The following is a 19,783-nucleotide window of genomic DNA, read 5'->3' as shown; positions in this document are numbered from 1 at the left end:
AATGTTTCTATAAATGCATTTCTAAGCTGAAGATTAATTTACTCAAACGTCACAGCATTGGGACGGTGGGAAAAGGATATGTTAAAACACTTCATTTCCATACAAGGAATATTACATCCTCAAGGCTAAAAGCGGACCTCTGACAAACACACATTTAGCATGATCTCAATAGGAACAATGATTCATCAGGTTCCCAAGTGATTTCCCCGAATCTATTTACTCACGGACCTGATCCCATACAGGACAGGCCATTGTCTACTAAGTCGTTTTCTTCCAAAACAGGTGAGATTGTGGATCCATCTGGACCATGACTTACTTGAAGTGGCAGTCTCACAGACAAACGTGATAAGGTTGTCCTCAATCTTCTCAAAAGATTCAAAGTCATCCACAATGAACACGTGCCGTTCACTCGGTTTGCTGGCAATGTTAGCGAGCTCATTGTAGTCAACGTCAGCCACACCGACTACAAAGACACTGAACCCTGCAGAGCAGTGTTTATAGAGTGAATTACATGTCCCCTTTTCCATACTTTATTCAGCAGTTCAAAATAAAACCTTTTCAGAAATGACACTGCATTTTTCTCAGTATATGCAGTAAGTCCTTTTAATGGACATAAACTCTCTTGGACTTTTCCAGGTCTTCCTGTTTTCTGGCTTAGAAAACTCAATTATTTGGGTTTCCTAAAATAAAATCCTAACAAAAGGCGCACATCTTAACAGCAGAAAGACTTGATGTGGTGCACATTTCCTTCCAGAGATCCATAGTCCTAACAGACCCATCCATTCGACAGCTCCCTTAGGCACCATTAACACTTTAAGCTTACGTAATTCAGGAACCAAGAATGGGTTCATTTTAAACTTTGAGTTCTTGAAACTGATTTTCTCAACAACTCAGGCTCAAAGGCAGCACTTTGGCCACTCTTGAAATGGAATCTATAATTCCCAGTGGAAATAAACTTTCATTTATTTAGGCTAACACAAATAAACAAAGACTTCACTCCAAAAGCTTAGTCTGAAAGTAGAAAAAAGTAGACTATATAAGAAATTAGTTCTCTAATGAGATATAAATAAGGTAACTTGAGCAAGCATGCATCACCCCAAACTTAAATCAACCAAAAGCCCAAAATATATAGATATCTGTTCTAAGTGCATGACATTGCACTCATGCAATGAGTGGGTGGCTCAGTCAGTTAAGCATTCGACTCTTTATTTAGGCTCAGGTCATAATCTCGCAGTTGTGGGTTTGAGTCCCATGTCAGGCTCTGCACTGACAGTGTGGAACCTGCTTGGGATTCTGTCTCTCCCTCTCTCTCTGCTCCTCCCCCACGCTCGCTTGCTCTCTCTCAAATAAATAAACTTAAAAAAATAAAGGCAATAACTTATTTAAAAAGAAAAGTCAGTACAAAGAACAATCTGTATTGAAAGAAGACAGTATGACTTAGCACTAATCATGACTCATGCTTTTAGCCAAAGAATTATGTATGTGCCGATGAAAAATTCCATATAACAAAGTACTTTCTAAATTTACTACAGTCAATCATGCACAAAATAGAATTCTCTCTAAAATATGTTAACCTTGGACTCTACCTGGGAGTTGGGATTTGGGGGTGTGGAGGGCGTTAACGCAAGTGCTGGTGAGACCTAATTTCATCTCTAGTAATCCTAAATAATGAATCCAAATCCGTGTTGCCAGGAGGCTCTCAGGATATTTGATTGTCAAGGTCCACTTCAAAGATATCTTCCTCCTCCTCCTTTCAGCAATCTGCATTGGGACTGTATCTGCAAGGATGTGCTAAAGCTAAAGGCTTCCCTATGTTTCTCCTGGCACAGGGAACCAGCATCAAAATTCACTTCTGCTATGGTAGGAAGTCTGCTCTGGGACCATCCCATTACTGCATTCTGTAGCCTTCTAGCCATGATGGGGAAATTAGGTTTGCTCTTTTACATACCCCAAGTCACATCTTACACACATATATATATATACACACCATGTCATTTCTCAGCACTTGCTAAACCATCCACAAATTAAATATAAACTAACATTTCAAGGGTATGGACTCCAGAGTAAAACAGGAAAAATAAAGTAAAATCAGCAGTTTCATCTTTCGCAATCATTCCTGAACATGTAAAACTGTTAAGATAATGAGTGCGCTCACTAGACATCAAATTCATGCCTGTGCTTACCCGACTGCTGGATGACCAGAGCTGCCTTCTTGACCTCATCCTGTGACCGACCATCTGTGACCACAACCAGCACCTTGGGGACATTCTTCCTCATGCCGCTCTCCCAGGTCAAGACCTTCTCCTTGATAAACGTGAGAGCTTTGCCTATGGAGTGTTGCAGGGAACATTGTACTGTCACCTCAGTGAAAACTATCCAAATGCCAATAGACACACTCAACTGAGAAGAATATGAATATCAGAATGTGGTAGTACACTCAGTTTTACCACTCCAAATGCTTTGGAGAGTGAAGGTCTACGTTCACAGTTGATTAACTGTACCTGTTCTTGTGTTTCCTCCTCTGTACCTAATATTCTGGAGGGCCCCAAGGGCTTGGGCCTTGTCATTGTACGTGTTCAACTTGAACTCAGACTTGACCTCGTCACTGTACTGCACAAATGAGACCTGAAAGGGAATGTAGTTGGTGGTGAGGTTAAGACACCTCTTTCTATAGTTCAATTTTCCAGTGGCTCCTCCTGCTGTTGAATGGGGAAAATAAATATCCTAGATTTGACAGACTATTATAAGCTCTTTATAGCTAACACTATAACACTGACTACTATTGTCTCATTAAATTTACTAATTTCTAACCTTCAATGAAACCACCAATAATTGATATTAACATTGTAAATATGCTGTATTCATATAGTATTCACATCTTTTCTCTAGGATGTAGGAAGAGATGGGCAAGGCTAGGGAAGAATGAGGTCCCAGGATTAGAAATGAGAACACACCATCTTGAACTCAAATGTTGGCTAAGCAATTTGGTCCTTAGCCAACTGCTTCTTCTCACTAATTGCATTCATTCTTCATCGTAAGATTAAAATGTTGTATGTGTGCTAATAATCAGCACTCACCACAAACTTAGTGTAATTTACTAGACAGAGTACAGGCTTTGTAGTCAGAATTCAATGGGCTCAAATCCTAGCTCTGCCTCTTAGTAGCTGTGTGACATAGGGGAAGTTCTGCACCTCTCTGGGCTTTCATTTCCATATCAGTAAAATGGAGATAACTATCCTTACTTTCCAGAGTCATGTTAAGGACTGATAATCACGTATATAAAGTAGATGACACACACAGTAGTTATTTTTTGCTTTTTATTAGAAATCTCAGTGTCTGAATGGATGAAAAAAATGGCTTAATTGCTAAAACATTAATTTAAGACTATAACTAGCTTGAATTTTTTACTCTTCTTGGGTTGGAAAAATGTTCACAGGATTATTTGGGGATTTTAAATTTAGTATATTCCATAAAAGAATACATGATTTGTTTATGAACTTACGTGTGGCTTATGTCAAAATCTCTTATTTTTATAATCAAAGATGCCACAGTGATGAAGTATGAAACGCCACACACCCACGCCAGTCACTGCTCATCACTGTGTCCTCTATCTTAATAGGGATTGACAATCACAATGCATTTAATTTCCAGAACATTAAATGACCTTTTATGGAAATGTATCATTGTCAGAAGTCTTAAGCAGGAAGTCAGAGTCAGAATGCCCTAAATTCTCCAAAAGCAGTATCATCTAGCCAAGAGAATATCTACGGAAGGATTTATTTTTCTATTTGTCATTTATATCCAACTCCTTCCCAAAAATACATGTGTAAAGAAAAATAGTAAATAACAAAAGTCAAAACATAGTTTATACAGAAAAGCCTTTCTACTTAAAAAGAGAAATTCAAAGGAAATAACAAGACCTTACAAATGAATAGCCACTATGAAACAGCACCCACCTGAATTCCAGCAGGACTGATTTCATCAAAGGCTCCCACAGTATTGAAGATGAATTTTACAACTTTGTTAAAATTGTCATCCCCGATACTCCAGGAGGCATCAGTCAAGAATACAATATCTGCCTTGGCCCCTTTGCATACTGGGGGGAAAAAACAGAGAAACCCCAATTCTCATGAATTCTTTTACTCAAATGAAGTTACAAAGCTGAGAAGTGTAGCCCAACACCCCCTACCCAAAGTAGTCTTCAGCAGCAGCAGCAATTCCTGGGAGCTTCTTAGAAATGCAGAATCTGGGCCCTACCCAAGACCTCCTGAATCAGATTAGCAATGACAAGGTACCCTGACGATTCACATGCACAATAAAGTTTGAGAAGCACTAGTCTAATTGTCCCTTAATTTCTGGTCTGGAATTACTCCACCTGCTTAGATCCATTATGCAAATATATGCTCTTTCCTTGTGGAACTTCTCAAGTGGTTTCAAACAATAGATGAGGAGGAAATAAAATGAAAAGCAACAATGTCTAGAATTTAAGAATACCCATCAGTGGGTCTGGAGGTTTTGTACATAATTGTCAAAGATTTGGTGCAAATTAGGTGTCTTTTCATTTTAAATTAGGCCACTAGAATCATACAGAGTAAGGGAAAGGAAGGAATAAATTATCTTTGATTTGAATTTTCAGACCTGGAGGGTTAAAAAAATTAAAATTTTAGTATATAAAAACATGTAGAACATACAGCACCAAGAATGAACCTCACATAAACTGTGGACTATGGATGAAAATTATGTGTCAGTGTAGACCGATGGTAACAAATGCACCACTCTGGTGTTCAGTGTTGATACTGAGGGAGGCTATGTGTGAGAGGGGCAGGTTGTATGTGGGAACTCTATGTACTTTCAGCTCAATTTTGCTAAGACTGCTTTAAAAAGTAAAGTCTAGGGCACCTGAGTGGCTCAGTCCATCGAGCCTCCAACTCTTGATTTCGGCTCAGGTGATGATCTCACAGTCATAGGATCTGGCCCTGTGTTGGGGCCAGATTGGGATTCTCTCTCCCTCTCCTTCTACCCCTTCCCTGCTCATACTCTCTCTCAAAAAAAAAAAAAAAAAAAAAAAAAGTCTATTAAGAAAAATTTAATATATTTTAGGACAAGGTTTTATACTGAATTTCTTTCAACAGTCTAAAGAAACCCATTATTATTTTACCCTATAATACAATCTACCCTATATAGTATTATTTTATCATATAAGAATACATTTTTAATTTTTTTATTTTATTTATTTAGTAGGTTTAATAAAGTTGTAGCATTCTAGAGCCCTCTAAGACAAAAGAAAAATACTTACAAAATCTGAAATTCTTTCAGTTAAGTGCCAGAAACAGAAACGTGGGGAAAGACTAAAGCAGTAGTTAATTAGCTTCAACTTGATCTGATGAAACACTGAGAAGTGCCCCAAAGTACTGAGACACCAGTTCTGTTAGCTCACTATGTCTTTTTGCCAGTTCCCTGCAAGTGACAATTATGTCTCAAAACTGCATTGAATGTTTTTTAACTTTGTGCAATCCAGGGCAGAAGCCAGGAATTCCAAAGCCGAAGGCCCCAGGTGTAAGTTGAAGATACAGCCAAAAAGGTTCACAATGCCTATTGATGTCAGCATCCAGGAAAAAGAAATGCCCACCATGGGACTATGGACAATGCAAAGTATCACTAGACATTAATCTGCAAAATTGAGGAAAGAGAGTTCCAACTGAAGAGCTATAGCTTATGACTGAGTTCATTCACACTCCCGCCTGAGCGGGAGAAGAACAATTACTGGTAATCTTTTTATTTTTTTAATCTAAAAACTCTTCAGCAAAGATGATAAATCAGAAACAGCCTATATCAGTCGGAAGTAGCGTCTAGGCTACATAAATAAGAAGGCTATAAATCCCTATCAGCTGAATGTACTGCCTAACATGCTGTACTTACCTTCCCGGGCTGGTGGAATTGTGGGAGGGGGAGGAGGTGTGGGAGGCTCCGTAGGGGCTTCTGTTGGCTTCACAGCTGGAATTAAAAAATAATAATTAGAAGAATATAACCTGTGCAAATTTCGTATCACAGGAAGCGCATGTTAAGAGCAATTTAAGTCCTAGATAACAGATCAAGTCTCATTGGCACTGATATACTGGAAATTCTATTGTATCCAAATTTGATATCATTGGTAGTCATTCAAACATTGACAACAGCTGCAGAAAGCAAAACGACAATTCAAAGGGTGGATGAAAGGCCTTCAAATAGGGTCAAATGAGTAAAGGTCACTAATACAAGTGCATATTCACCTTCTCACTGCCAGCAAAAGCCGTATCTCCCTCCTGTAGCCCTTCCCTTAAAATAACACCAACTCTTGTAACAGGGCCAACATGGATTTGCTGTAGATAAAAGTCCTGAACCAGCCACAGGTTCCTTCTTCATGAATCTGCCATCATTCCAATCATTACTATTGCCCAAAGGGAGAAGTGTCTACACCGCAGCCACTAAAGTCTCCCACACGTAGAACACTCTATTCTGACACCTTACAGAGACTTTCAGATTACTCAAAAACTTACTGGTATGTTCTTTGACAGAGACTCCAGGTCCCTCAAGATTTGGTGTCTGCACAAAAACAGTGACACCATAATCAGTTTCTGGTGAAAGACCAGTGAAGCAGTGACTGGTTTCCGATCCACGCACTGTAATTTCTTGTCCTCTGGTTCCTGATTAGGACAACAAAGGAAAATGCCAGTGTCACCATCAAATATATGTAAAGACATTTTTATATATAATTTTGTAGACAAAATAGCATCTCCATTACTGAAGTTTAAAATGTTGCTACTCTGTGCCCAGTCCTTTTTTTTTTTTTAATTTTTTTGTTTGTTTGTTTGTTTGTTGTTGTTACACACATACCATCTGCAGGGCTTAGTTTTAGCCTGTAGGAGGTGGCTGCCCGGTGAGGTGACCATCTAACACAGAACGTATCCCACCCGACCTGATAAGTTTTCAGATCTGTCACATTTAAATACACTACGAGAAAAAAAAAAAAAAGAAAGAAAGAAAGAAAGAAAGGAAAAACAGATTTACTTCACAAATAAAGACAAAAATGCATACTTTTAATCAAAACACAATTTTAAAACTTCCACTGTAGCTGAAAAACAAATGCCTATGTTCTTAGTATGTTTCCTTGTAAGAAACATACAAGAAACATACAGGAAAATGTGGTACAGCTAAAACAGACCTCCTGTTCTATCACTAGTTCTCAAGGGAAAGAAATTCTACATAGTCCCTCTGGACACTACAAAGAACCAAGACATCTCATGTAAAATAATAATAAGAAATTTTTCTAAAAGGCTATCTTCTAAGTCCTTGAATAGTTATTAACTACTTGGTGACCACAAAATCTATCTTTGGGCCAAGTCATTAATCATGGCATTTCTGTGAAAATTTTCAGTTGAATCAATCATTTAAGTAATATATGTTTTAACATCACATATGTCAAAAAAAAAACTACATGGCATTCCAAATCTAATTTTACAGATAATTCATGGATAAAATCATAATTTCTATACTTTTTATCTTTCAAAATTCAAAACATATTTTACAAGAAATAAAAAAAAATGTCACATACATTTTTGTATACTCAATTATATTCCTTATATATTTGTGTGGCTAGACAACAAAGGGCCACCTCCTTAATGCCAAGGAAACATGCATATGTTAAGAAGAAATGAAATTAGAACAGGCTGACCTGGCAATCTGCACCACACTCTTTCTTACAACCATGAGAAGATATGTCACTCACATGTAGTGCCTTGATCCGTCAGGGGGACACTGAGTCCAGAATCATACTGAGCATAAACATCCACATCATAGGTGGTGCTGGGATTGAGATTGTGTAACGTGTATGATGTCATTTCTCCAACAAAAACTTCCATGGGCTCATTGGAACCTTTAAGAACAATCACAAAAATACATAGAAATATGCCACCACTAGTCTCAAATTTTCCTTAAAATCAAATAACTTATACTCAAACGATGGTAGGAACACCATTAATTCCACAGCCCCTTCTGCACCTGCTCACTGTAGCACATGTTTCATTATATGGTGAATACAAAACTACAAGCAGAGACTGAATTCTTCACCCTCTTATAATCAAAGCATACATAGCACAGTACCTAGTATGTAGTAGGTTTGTAATCAATGCTCCTTTAATGATAGTAACTACCCTAGACCCCTCAAGCCTCTTCTCTAAGCCCCAATTTGGCAGCATAGTGCTTTGTGCATAGTAGGTGCTCAGTTAACGTTTTTCCAATTTGTTATAGAGATGATTTAAGAAATTCTATCTTGGGGTGTGCCTGGTTGTCTCAGGCAGCCGAGCGTCCGACTTTTGCTCAGGTCACGACCTCACAGCTTGTGAGTTTGAGCCCCATCTATATAGGGGTCTCTGCTGTTAGCACAGAGTCCACTTTGGATCTTCTGTCCCCCTCTCTCTCTGCACCTCCCCTGCTCACTCTCTTTCTCTCAAAAATAAACATTAAAAAAAAGAAAAGAAATTCTATTTTGGTTCTTATTCCATGAGTTTGGTTCCTGAAGGTCCTCAATTAGCAACACCTTCTCCTCCTTTAAGCTCTCTCTCTCGAAGCTCACGTTTCCTTTCTCTTGCCCTCTCTCCTTTGTTTTTCATAGCTCACACCCTTTCTGGGTGCGTAAACGATACCCTCGCAAATTTGGTACAAAGAGCACTTTTCTTCCATTTTGCTAAGCATACAGGCAGAACATAGAAACAGAGATAGCAAATCACTTAATCAAGGTGATATCCACTTAGGTGTAAATGTTAATGGGAAGTTGAAAGCAAGCCTGTCAGGAATAAACTAAAATGCATATGCCCTTGACATAACGGGAAAACACAGAAGTTTATATTGATTAAATATGCATTATTTCACAATCATAATAACGTACAGAATATCTGAACACAGATTCCATTTGTGTCATTTTATGAACCAGACCAAACTTTATAATCATGCAATATAAGGAGAGTCTCATCTACACCCATAGTAACAATGACACTTCAGACCACAGGCTTAGAACATTATTTCCAAAAATATTGCCTCTAGTGGGAGAGGGCTTGATGTGACAACCAAACTCTCAAGAGAATCTAATCACCGAGGATGCGGTAAAGACTCCCTCGTAAACAATAAACTCTTTAATGCATTTGTATAGCAATAAAGGTATTTCCTTACCCACTGGCTTATACACAATTTTATATCCAAGAACCGGAGAGGGTGAAGGGTCCCAGGATACTCTGAATCTCGTATACCATTCATCAGAGATGTGTATGTTTTGAGGTGGAAGCAGTCCCACTGTGAACAAATATTGGCACACATTACTGACCTCTCATTGACAAGCAAGGATGGAACTGGAGAGTGTTATGCTAAGTGAAATAAGCCATACAGAGAGCATAGGACATTATGAGTATTGACTGCGCGGTCCCATGACAATAATTTAATAAGATGCCCTCATCCAGAAAACAATTTCAAAGCTGTGAAACGTTCAACGGGAAACTTAGTAGTTTTCCAAATTCAAACAGTAACTCAAATGGCCCCAGCAACTGATGATTCCCAGAGCTATTAGGCTATATAATGCAGATTAACAGAAAATACAAGAGATCTCATACTATTTGTAGCATGTTATACATTACAGATTGTTAGAGCCAAAAAGCAATTTAGAAACTGTCTAGTCCAACCACCTTATCACATAAATAAGATTTGATTTGCCCAAGACCACACAGCTCGCTGGTGACCAAAATGATGTTCTTTCCCAGCACCCTTCTATCCTCCCCCATCATAACCTAGAACAAATCAAGTCTCCAGGGGTACTGCCTCCAACTCCACACCCTGTAAAACCAATGCTGTTAGGTAGCATGCTGAGTAGTTACTGCATTATTATTTTTATTTATATTATTAGATACATAACATATATTATAAAGGATTCAACTTAAACACTTTTTTTTTTTTTTGCAAGAGAAACTGGAAATGGCTTTGGCACTTCCTTGAAAATTTAAGTCTGGTAAAGATTTTTTTTTTTATATTTTGATAAGCACAAAATTCTAAAATATGCCATTTCCCAAGAAAAGTACCAGAGAGTATTCTAAAACCTAAGGGAAAGTGAAAAGTGAAAAGTTGTTCAATTTAAATCGTCAAGTCGCTGAACTGAGACTCCATTGACTCAGTCCTGCAGACAATAAGTATCAATAAATATATAAATTCTTGGCCTTGAGAGGCTGAGATAAAACAACTCTACAGGTATTTATTTTTCTCTTGGGAGCTTTCAAATGTCACCTCCCCCAAATTTTGTAATGTCAAGATTGTTTAAGCACTGAAAGTGTTTGGGCAACTGAGTGTAGCAAGGAACCTGAAATCATTTACTTTAGTGGGTTTTTGCGGAATGAAGTGGAAAGAGGAACACTGATATTTACCGGTAACAGAACTCAGACCTATATAGCCCAGCCTGCCTTTATGCTAAACCAATGACTTTCAATCTCGGCTGTGCGCTAGAACATAAGTGGATCCAGGTTACAGTTCAAACCAGTTCCAGTAGTATCTCTGGGGGTTTTAAGGCTCTTCAGGTAATTTCAGGGAGCAACCAACTTGGAGGACCTTTGCTCTAAACAATAAGAAATTGACACCAGTGGCTCAGTTGGTTAAGCTTCAGATTCTTGATTTCGGCTCAGGTCAGGAGCCCCGCATCAGCTATGCACTAACAGTGAGGAGGCTGCTTGGAATTCTCTCTCTCTGCCCCTCCCCTGCATGCTCTCTCTCTTTCTCTCTCTCTCTCAAAACAAATAAACTTTATTTTTAAAAAAGAAAAAAATAAAGAAAAGGGATCCGAGCAATGAGAAAGAATGAAATATGGCCCTTTGTAGCAACGTGGATGGAACTGGAGAGTGTGATGCTAAGTGAAATAAGCCATACACAGAAAGACAGATACCATATGTGTTCACTCTTATGTGGATCCTGAGAAACTTCACAGAAACCCATGGGGGAGGGCAAGGAAAAAAAAAAAAGAGGTTAGAGTGGGAGAGAGCCAAAGCATAACAGACTCTTAAAAACTGAGAACAAACTGAGGGTTGATGGGGGGTGGGAGGGAAGGGAGGGTGGGTGATGGGCATTGAAGAGGGCATCTTTTGGGATGAGCACTGGGTGTTGTATGGACACCATTTTAACAATAAATTTCATATATTAAAAAAAAGGGGGATCCGAACACTAATAATTTTCTGTAAATTACTTGGTACAACAGGAAAAAAAAAGCTAAATTTGCAAAGACAGAGATGAGTACCAATCATCTTGCTTCTTTATTTGTGACTTAACATTTTATCATGATAGAGTGTTTTTTGCTGATACTAAATTGACTGAGTTAACAGCTACATCCTTTACTGATACCACACAAACTAAACCATTATTCGGAGAAACAATGGTTTTCCAAAGGAGAAACAAAACTATCTCAAGCAAAGCAAAATATGCAGATTTTGTCTCTTTTTCTTCTTTTAGGGGACTTTTAAAAAGTTAAAATACAAATTCTATTTCCATATCATTTTGACAAAATTCAATGTTTAATATAAATGTTAATGCAGTATTAATGTAATATTTGGGATGTACTGGTAAAGGAAAAACTTAAAGATTATAAAAGGATGAAGACAGTTACCAGTTCTTCCATTTCCTGTTAGATGGCCACCGTCTCCATCTTCATAAACAGCAATAACAGTAATTTTATATGGAGTATCAGACTGCAGGGGCTGCAACATTACATTATTTCTTCTGCCTGGGACTGTCGTCTATAAGAAGTTAAATGACAAATTATCAGCTAGAGAGCTTCCAGATCAAAAGGCAACATTGTTTTATGTATTTCTATAAACAGTAACAGTTTCTTCATCCTTTGTTTTTGTTGCACAATGCTCAATCAAGGTCTACACTGCCTCTGTGCAGCGGCAGGAGAGTGGTTCTAGAGTCAGAGAGATCTGGGCTCAAATCCCAGATCAGCCATTTATCAGCCTTGTGACTAAGCAGAAAAATCGTGGAGGAAATGGTGAGGATGAAAGGTAAGAACACATACAACACCTCAGTGCACATTACTGGGTACTGCGGCAGTCAGCAGCATGCAGCAAGGTTTGTCTCCACCTCTCATCCATGTGTGTTACATTTTCATGTACTCCCACAGCAAATTCCCACCACGCAGCCACTGTGGGAATGGTAATAGCTGCTAGGAATGCTTTGGTGAACAAAAATGGACTCCTTGTCTGCCCTCAGGGATATCAGTTTGGCTGATACTAATTAGGCGGAAAAGACGAAAAACAGGAAATGGAAAATACATTCAACTACCCCCGTGAAGAGGAAATGAACCAGATATATCTATCTCTCTTCCAACCCTATGCTTTACCTCTACAAACAATGTGCACTGCTTATGCCAGTGGTTCCCAGCATGGAGTGCCCTGAATTGTGAATTGGGTGAAGAAATTATATTTTCAGAAAGTAGGAGGGAAGTTGACCATTTGTCCAATGCAAGGCTGAATAAATGCTAAAGCATGAGCTTCTCTGCTTTGGCAAACTAAGTGTGGTAATACTGCGTATCTCATTTTGATCGGAAACTCTAAATGACAATTGCATGTGTTTCTGATAAATAAAAATGGGTGTCTGAATTAAAGTTTAAGATATCAAGTTCAAAAGATGAAATAGAACATGACGATAACCAAGGGGGGGTGGGGGTGATCAAAGAAGGTCTATGGCAGAATGATTGCAAACCACAGACCTAGCTGCTTTATAATCAACATTTTGTGTAATCTTCAACTGACCTATCACTTCAATTAACCACTAAACTTTTTAAAAAGTGGTAAGTTTTTCCATCCATAGCTAATGGATATGCCTGGTGAGGGCTGTGAGGAAGTTACAAGAAACCTAAATCTGGTTCAAGAGAGACACTGTGACACATAAAAAGTTTTCAGGTAATTTGACAGCATATTATATTCCAAAACCAAAGTGCAACAGAAAATGTTAAATTTAAAGAAAAGAGGCATCAGTTAGCACTGGAATACTGAAGGGGCATCTTGTAGAGAAATCAGATTTAAAGAAAGGATAGGCTTTGCAGTGTCGTATCATTTGGACATTAATTTAGGTAGCTCAGAATAGTAGGTATCATGTTTCACTAGACTTAGTTCTGAACAAAATTAGGTGGCTAGAAATATGTATTTCATGCAATAAGACAATTTTTCAATCTGTCTTTAGAACAAAATGAGCCCAAAGACATTGACTCTTCCTAACGTGGGAGGCACATTAGACGTATTTGGGTCAGAGAAAGTATTGTGTCAGTATTGTGTCAGAGAAAGTCATAACAAATGTGACTGTCACCCAAGAGTCAAGGACTCAGCTGTAATCACAGTACACTCTCAAAGGAAAAAAAAAAACAAACCAACTTAATTTCACCCCCCTGCCAGGTGAGAGATTATAAAATGCTCAAATAAATGAGAACTGAACTTACATATTCATCAATTGGATCTCCAACAGTGGGAGAATAAATGATCCTGTATTGCTGAACCGGCCCATCAGCATGATCCCAGGCTACAGAGAGGCTATTGGTTGTCTCCCCAAAGACTCTCATATTTCTTGGTCCACTTCGTGGTACTAAATAAATAAAAATAGAATAAAGTTAGTTGCCCACTTGTGAGCATGGCAGACATGGGGGTGGCAGAAGGGGCATAGGATAATTTTACAAAGGTACAAAGGAGTTACTTGGGGAAGTTTCACATTCGTTAGGATATTTACTCCCTTATGTTTGAAACTAAATATACAGACCGGGAGAGAAAGGGATTATTTCAACTACTATAAACCACCTCCTGTTTAATGAAACATAGAAGCCAAGCCCTCACATCTCTCAAGTGCCCACTTGGTGAGAAGATCCACTGCAAGGCAGAAAAAGAGAAAAACTCCTCTTTAACTTAGGCCCCAGATGAGAAAATGGCAGAATGAAGTTCCCTCAGCACAGACAGCAGTCATGGGCCCAGAGCTTTAGCCTGGAATTTGAACGTGAGGATGCCCAGGCAGAACCACATACCCAGGCCTACTCTCGTCTGTGCAAAGGTGGAGACAGTGCTCACCACTTCTCACTCAGCACCCACCTCCCACTTCTCACTCACTCGGAGAAGCCCTGCCAACCTAGTTAGAAGGGAAGGGGGTGGAGAAAGGATTTCTGCCTCACGCGTTCGGCCCTGGCCAGGGCTGGGATTTCCCTCTCCATCGGAGTAGAGAGCTACAATGTTCACAGAATAGGGTGTGTCCGGAATCAGCCGCTCCAGGTGCACCGTGCGGGTATTCCCTGGCACCACCATCTGGAGGGGAGGAAATGCCAAATTCTGCTTGACAACAGCTCAAATGCTTATCAAGTTTTTTATTAGTCAACATAATAACATTTACAATTAAAAGCTGAGCCCAGGCACGTCAGAAGCCAACCACTGTGCTTCCTCATGAGATCTGGCAAAGCCACACTATCAGATACAATTTATCCTCAAAAACTCCCCCTCCAAAAAAAAAAAAAAAATTTAGTTCATACTAAACTACTAAACATGCTAAACTACCCTTAGTAGCTTCAGTTGTCTCTCATTTAGTTTACTATAAAGATTCTCAAATCCAGGGCTCATGGTAGTTACCCACAGAGCATCCTGATTGTTAGACACACATAAGAGAAGGGACCCCCCCCACACACACACACTAGTTGGGGAGAGATTTTGCATTAAAATCGAGAGCTACTCCATAAAATGGACAAGGACAATGTTGCCTGAGTAAGTCCCACCATACACAGAGACATACAAATCATTTGTCTATCTTTGTTCACCGCCATTGTCCATTTTTATAAAGACGTAAATTAGTCCATAAATTTACTTTTCCCTAGGTGTTCTGATACTATTTCTATTCAAATTACTAATTTCAGATTTCTACATCATCAATCTACTTATAAAACTGAATAGGGGACACCTAGGTGGCTCAGTCAGTTAAGCATCTGATTCTTGAATTTGGGTCAGGTCATCATCTCACAGTCATGAGATCAAGCCCTGAGTCAGGCTCTGTGCTGAGCGTGGAGCCTGCTTAAGATTCTCTCTCTCCTGCCCCTCCCCCATTTGCACGTGTATGTGCACACCCACTCCCTCTCATCTCTCTCTCAAAAACAAAAACAAAAACAAAAACAAAACTAAATAGTAATGTGAATTGAAACAGACTGGGCAACTTGTAAGAGCCAGTAAAGGCAAACTTTAAGATATTTTCATAACACAGACATTTCTACATTACAACAAAAGCCCATACTGACAAGGTCTGTTAATGATTTGCATTTATTACTGGGGTATTTAACTCATATAGCTGACTTGTATTTTCCCAAAATCCATCTTTGGTAACTAACCCTAAATTTAGTACACCGCCTTAAATCATTAGGTGCAATCGTTTAAGCATTATTCATGGTCATGTTTGTGGTTGGCATTCACACAGGCTATCAAACAAGACACAAACACAAGACTAAGCTCATCAGGAAATGAAGTTTGCATGAGACTCGCTGCCACTCCAGTAACTGGCTTATCCGTCTGGCCCAGCAGCCACAGCAGGAGGTGCAGTAGAGTCTACACAGCTCTTTTACTGAGCTCGAAGAGGACCAGATTGCTTACAGACTCCGACGGTCTTGTGCCAGCCACAGGAGAATACACGATGCGATACTGCTGCACGGGCCCCGGCGCAGGGTCCCAGCGGACGTCTAGGCTGTTTGGCGTGGGATTGTACACTTGGACATTCCTTGCCAGCCCTCTCACCACTGAGGAAAGAAAAGCCAACACATATTTCTTAAGTCTGTTTATGTAGGTCAAGCTTTTGTTATCGCTTCTTCGGGAGTTATACTCTGTAACAGGATAAAATACTGTCCTCCTTAAATTTCTAATTATCTACCCACAAAAGCAGACGAAAACCCTCCAAATCCAAATTCAGTCTAAGTTAGCCAATTATGGCCTTTTTCTATATGGAAGCAAAACTGTTGCCAATAAAAACAAGCTAGTACAAGTAGTAGTACTGGGCTGGCCATAAAAGGACAAGGGACAAGGGAGGCAAAACTGGAAAAGAAACTTTGGTTTTCCAACATAGATAATGGAGATACAGAAAAGGAATTTTGTAGTGTCTGCCTTCTCAGTACAAACTGACAACAGCTATGAAGCCTATCTAATTCAGCTGGCTGGTTTCAATCATTCATTCTTTCATCCAACCCTTCTTCATTCAAGAAATAGCTACTGAGGTGCTCTCAAAAAGAGGGAGAAATAGAAGATACACTCAGTTCTCAATTAACTTCCCCAACAGGGCCTTAGAAAAACATACAAATTAAATCCATGCATTAACCCCAAACTCTACTTTAGCTAATCACATCATCTTTCCAGAGCACAAATCTCTCACCATAAGAAGCCATCTATACTTGCTTCCTTTTAGCCATCAGCAAGTATATTTTTAAGGCCAAAGAAATTATTTATTAGTATACACAAAAGCCTGTAAGCAATACTACAAAGCACAGTAAAACCACTTTAAACTGGTTTCACAAGATGTTAACAGCAAATGAAAGCACACAGATTTTTGACGACCAAAAGCACTTCATCAGCAAACCAGAGAAACATGCAATCAAGTAATGTGATAAACACATTTCAACAATTCACACTATGAAAGCCAACTACAAAACACTGTTTCATACAGATTTATAAAGCACAAAGCAAAGCAAAATCAATTTTTGTCGGTGAAAGAGAATGACGAAAATAGCATACTAATGATCATATTCACATTTATAAGTCCTGAAATTACCATCCCAGAAGAATGCCATTATAAATTTGTTATTTCATATGCAAAAATGTTAGCAGTTGGTGGTGTTTGGAAGACAAATAGCAGGTACCTGTTATGTAGTTATTCTATCATTCTGAATTTTCCAAAAATTTTTAACAGGCCTATGCGGCCTTTATAATGAAAAGCAAAATTTATAATGAAAAACCTAGAATTTTCCTTCCTTCTCAACTTACATGTCCTTCCGGTATCTGATGTGCGTCCTCCATCTCCTTCAGTATAAACAGGAACTACTGTAACAGTATATGGGGTATCTGGCTGCAGATTCCTAAGAATGGCATAATTCGTATTCCCAGGGATTGGTACCTAAAGATTTTAATAAAACGTAAAGCACTTGACTTGAAAAACTTGTAAAAGAAACAATACCTCAAACAATATAATACTCAAAATACTAACTCAAGATCAAGTCAAGAAGCAAGTTCTGTAATATCGGAATATAAAGATGTGCCCATATGAACTGTTACAAGAGGTTATAAAGACTTTTTTAGACCCTGACACTCACCCTAGGATCCCCCTTTAGAACTTCCTGGAATAATTATTTCCCCCAGCTCAACCTCCCAGAATCCTCCTATCACCCTGGCACTAAGGCAGCAATTTATTACCCTCTACTGAGTTCTATTAAATGAATATGAACTTCCTCAGCCCTAAAGCAAACTGGTTAACATTTTTAGCTTGACTTTGAATTCATTCAGCTACAGTTTAAATAAACATGCATTTTTCGCTACAGGATGTAATTACCAGTTCCTCTGGACCACCTGCTGTTGGTGCGTAGAAGAGCTTGTACTGACGAGGGTTTCCCTCTGCGTGGTCCCAGCGAACATTCAAGGTGCTGGTAGAAGGGTCATATACTCTGAGGTTCTTCACAGTATTCAGAGGTTCTGCAATGCGCAGAAATCACATGACAGTATGATCCCAACTACGAAGCACACTCAAAATGCACATTCGTTGATATTTCCCAGGCACCTTGAATACAGCAGAGACCCCATAATGGGCACCCCACAAATATTTGTTGAAGTAGTGAATAAATAAAAGAATTTCTTTGGTAATCCGGTACACGTCTCCTCTCCACAAAATATTTTGGCCCCAAAGTGGTTTCTTTTTCAGTCCTAGAAAGTAATAAATGTCTTTCTCCATAAACAGAGACAGATAACTCCAAGCAAGGATAAGCAATTAATATCATTTTGTCAATGCATTTTAAAATTTGATTAGCAAAACTGTGTCACTCGCTGTTTCCAGATAAAGAGGTGATTCTGTTCCAGTGGTAGCTACTAAAGAACATACAGGAGTCTGGATTTACTTACTGGTCTTGCCTCTTCCTGTCATCCGACCTCCTTCACCGTCAGGATACAGGGAGGACACAGTGATCGTGTAAGGAGTGTCAGGCTTCAGTTTCTGCAGGACCACACTGTTCTGCCGTCCCCCTATTGTGGTCTTAAGCAAAACAGGGATAAGTGTTAGTCACGTCCTCTCCATCTCACTGATCTGTCAGAGAAAGCTCTTTCTACAGGGGAGCTATTTGAGACCCTTGCCAAGATCTGGAAACACATACCACAGTGAAGGTTTAAAATATATCTTATGGTGTAATTTGAAGTGTAAACGATGCACCTTAAATCATAAAGAACATTCTAAGCCTTAAACTGGTGACCTCAAAAAGATATTTCAACTTGCCGCCAGCACAGCAAAATTTCGTCCAAGGCACATTTCATAGCTCTTTCCCCAAAAAGGCTTTGATCATAAGTGAGCTTCAGATAGAAAGAACTGCCTAATATTAGAAGCTCCACACCATTCACTAGTATTTTTACTTTTTTACAGATGTTTTTTATTTGCTTTAGAAAACACATTAAAATGATTCAGCAAAAGATCTAAAGCACTGGAATTTCTCCTCCCCGCCCTCCCCCTACCCCCCGCCCCAAAAGTGCCATTCTAACAGCATTAGCTGTGTCAACTACGTGACTGGACCCTTTGCCAGGTCACTCTCAGGCCAGGGTTCCCAGCCAGCTCTGTGATACCAGGCTTGAGGTATGAAGCTTTCCCAATTTCCTCCAATTACAGAGTTTGAAGTTTTTTACTCATTGCTTAAGGCCATCTAGCTATCTTGTTGAAAGAAAATTTGTATGATTTGTTAACAGTCTACCGAATTCAAATACTTATGTGATACTAATTAAAATCACATGAAAATGGCATGCTGCCCACAAAGAGTGTACATCTGGATGGCTGGATGCTCTAGTATGGTCCAGATGTTTGCCACTTAACCACCCACCAACTCTTTGAATTCCAGAAAAAAACCTCAATGAAACACGAGTCATCCTCAATATGAGCAAATTGAATGAGGTGGCTAATTTTAGTAAATTGGATATTTGAGGTTATGAGAAAAGAAGTATCAATATCCATACAGACCATTTGATATTTAACAAGTATGAAGGCATTCACTTAGTAGAACAAGCCTGATGGGTAAGCAGAGGCATGACCTACTTCTCCCGTCCAACTCTACAAAATATTTCCAGTATCAGTGATTCATTACTTTATTTCATGGACTAGCAGTGAAATGCAAATATTCCTAAGAATAACAAACCTTGAGGGATTATCATTTAATACTTTCCAGAGGGTGAGTTTATGAGACTCCTTCAAGTTGTATCAAACCTCTGAGACACAGTAGAAATGGGGAGGGAAATGCTGAAGACAAGCTTCACCTGCTTTTAAGTTTTACCTAAATCTGGCCTGACACAGACAAAAGAAGTTCTGGCGTTTTTTTAAGTTTATTTATTTTGAGAGAGACAGCACAAGTGGGAGACGGATAGAGAGAGAAAGAGAGAGAGAGAGAGGGAGACAGCGAGAATTCCAAGCAGCCTTCATGATGCCAGAACAGAGTCCGATGCTCAATGTGGGGCTTGAACCCATGAAGCCATAACCAAAACCAACT

General features: G+C 39.1%; 1 protein-coding gene across 7 annotated transcripts in view; it reads right to left on the bottom strand.

The window, feature by feature from the left end:
* COL12A1 (collagen type XII alpha 1 chain) overlaps nt 1-19,783 on the bottom strand; it is a 115,304-nt gene that overhangs the window by 29,353 nt on the left and 66,168 nt on the right. For all 7 annotated transcript variants that reach the window (XM_027057392.2, XM_027057394.2, XM_027057396.2 and 4 more), the window contains 16 exons: nt 18,165-18,294; nt 17,602-17,741; nt 17,040-17,169; nt 15,663-15,805; nt 14,210-14,339; nt 13,493-13,635; nt 11,666-11,795; nt 9,205-9,324; nt 7,766-7,912; nt 6,874-6,990; nt 6,537-6,683; nt 5,920-5,994; nt 3,957-4,096; nt 2,502-2,625; nt 2,184-2,327; nt 317-481 (listed from right to left, as the gene is read on the bottom strand). In XM_027057392.2, the coding sequence (XP_026913193.1) occupies nt 317-481; nt 2,184-2,327; nt 2,502-2,625; nt 3,957-4,096; nt 5,920-5,994; nt 6,537-6,683; nt 6,874-6,990; nt 7,766-7,912; nt 9,205-9,324; nt 11,666-11,795; nt 13,493-13,635; nt 14,210-14,339; nt 15,663-15,805; nt 17,040-17,169; nt 17,602-17,741; nt 18,165-18,294 (2,125 nt within the window). The remainder of the gene's footprint in view (nt 1-316; nt 482-2,183; nt 2,328-2,501; nt 2,626-3,956; nt 4,097-5,919; nt 5,995-6,536; nt 6,684-6,873; nt 6,991-7,765; nt 7,913-9,204; nt 9,325-11,665; nt 11,796-13,492; nt 13,636-14,209; nt 14,340-15,662; nt 15,806-17,039; nt 17,170-17,601; nt 17,742-18,164; nt 18,295-19,783) is intronic.

This window comes from Acinonyx jubatus, chromosome B2 (genome assembly GCF_027475565.1).
Source record: "Acinonyx jubatus isolate Ajub_Pintada_27869175 chromosome B2, VMU_Ajub_asm_v1.0, whole genome shotgun sequence".
In the NCBI taxonomy this organism is placed as follows: Eukaryota; Metazoa; Chordata; class Mammalia; order Carnivora; family Felidae; genus Acinonyx; species Acinonyx jubatus.
The sequence above is the reverse complement of the archived record's forward strand: the minus strand, read 5'-3'. Positions and strand labels throughout refer to the sequence as shown.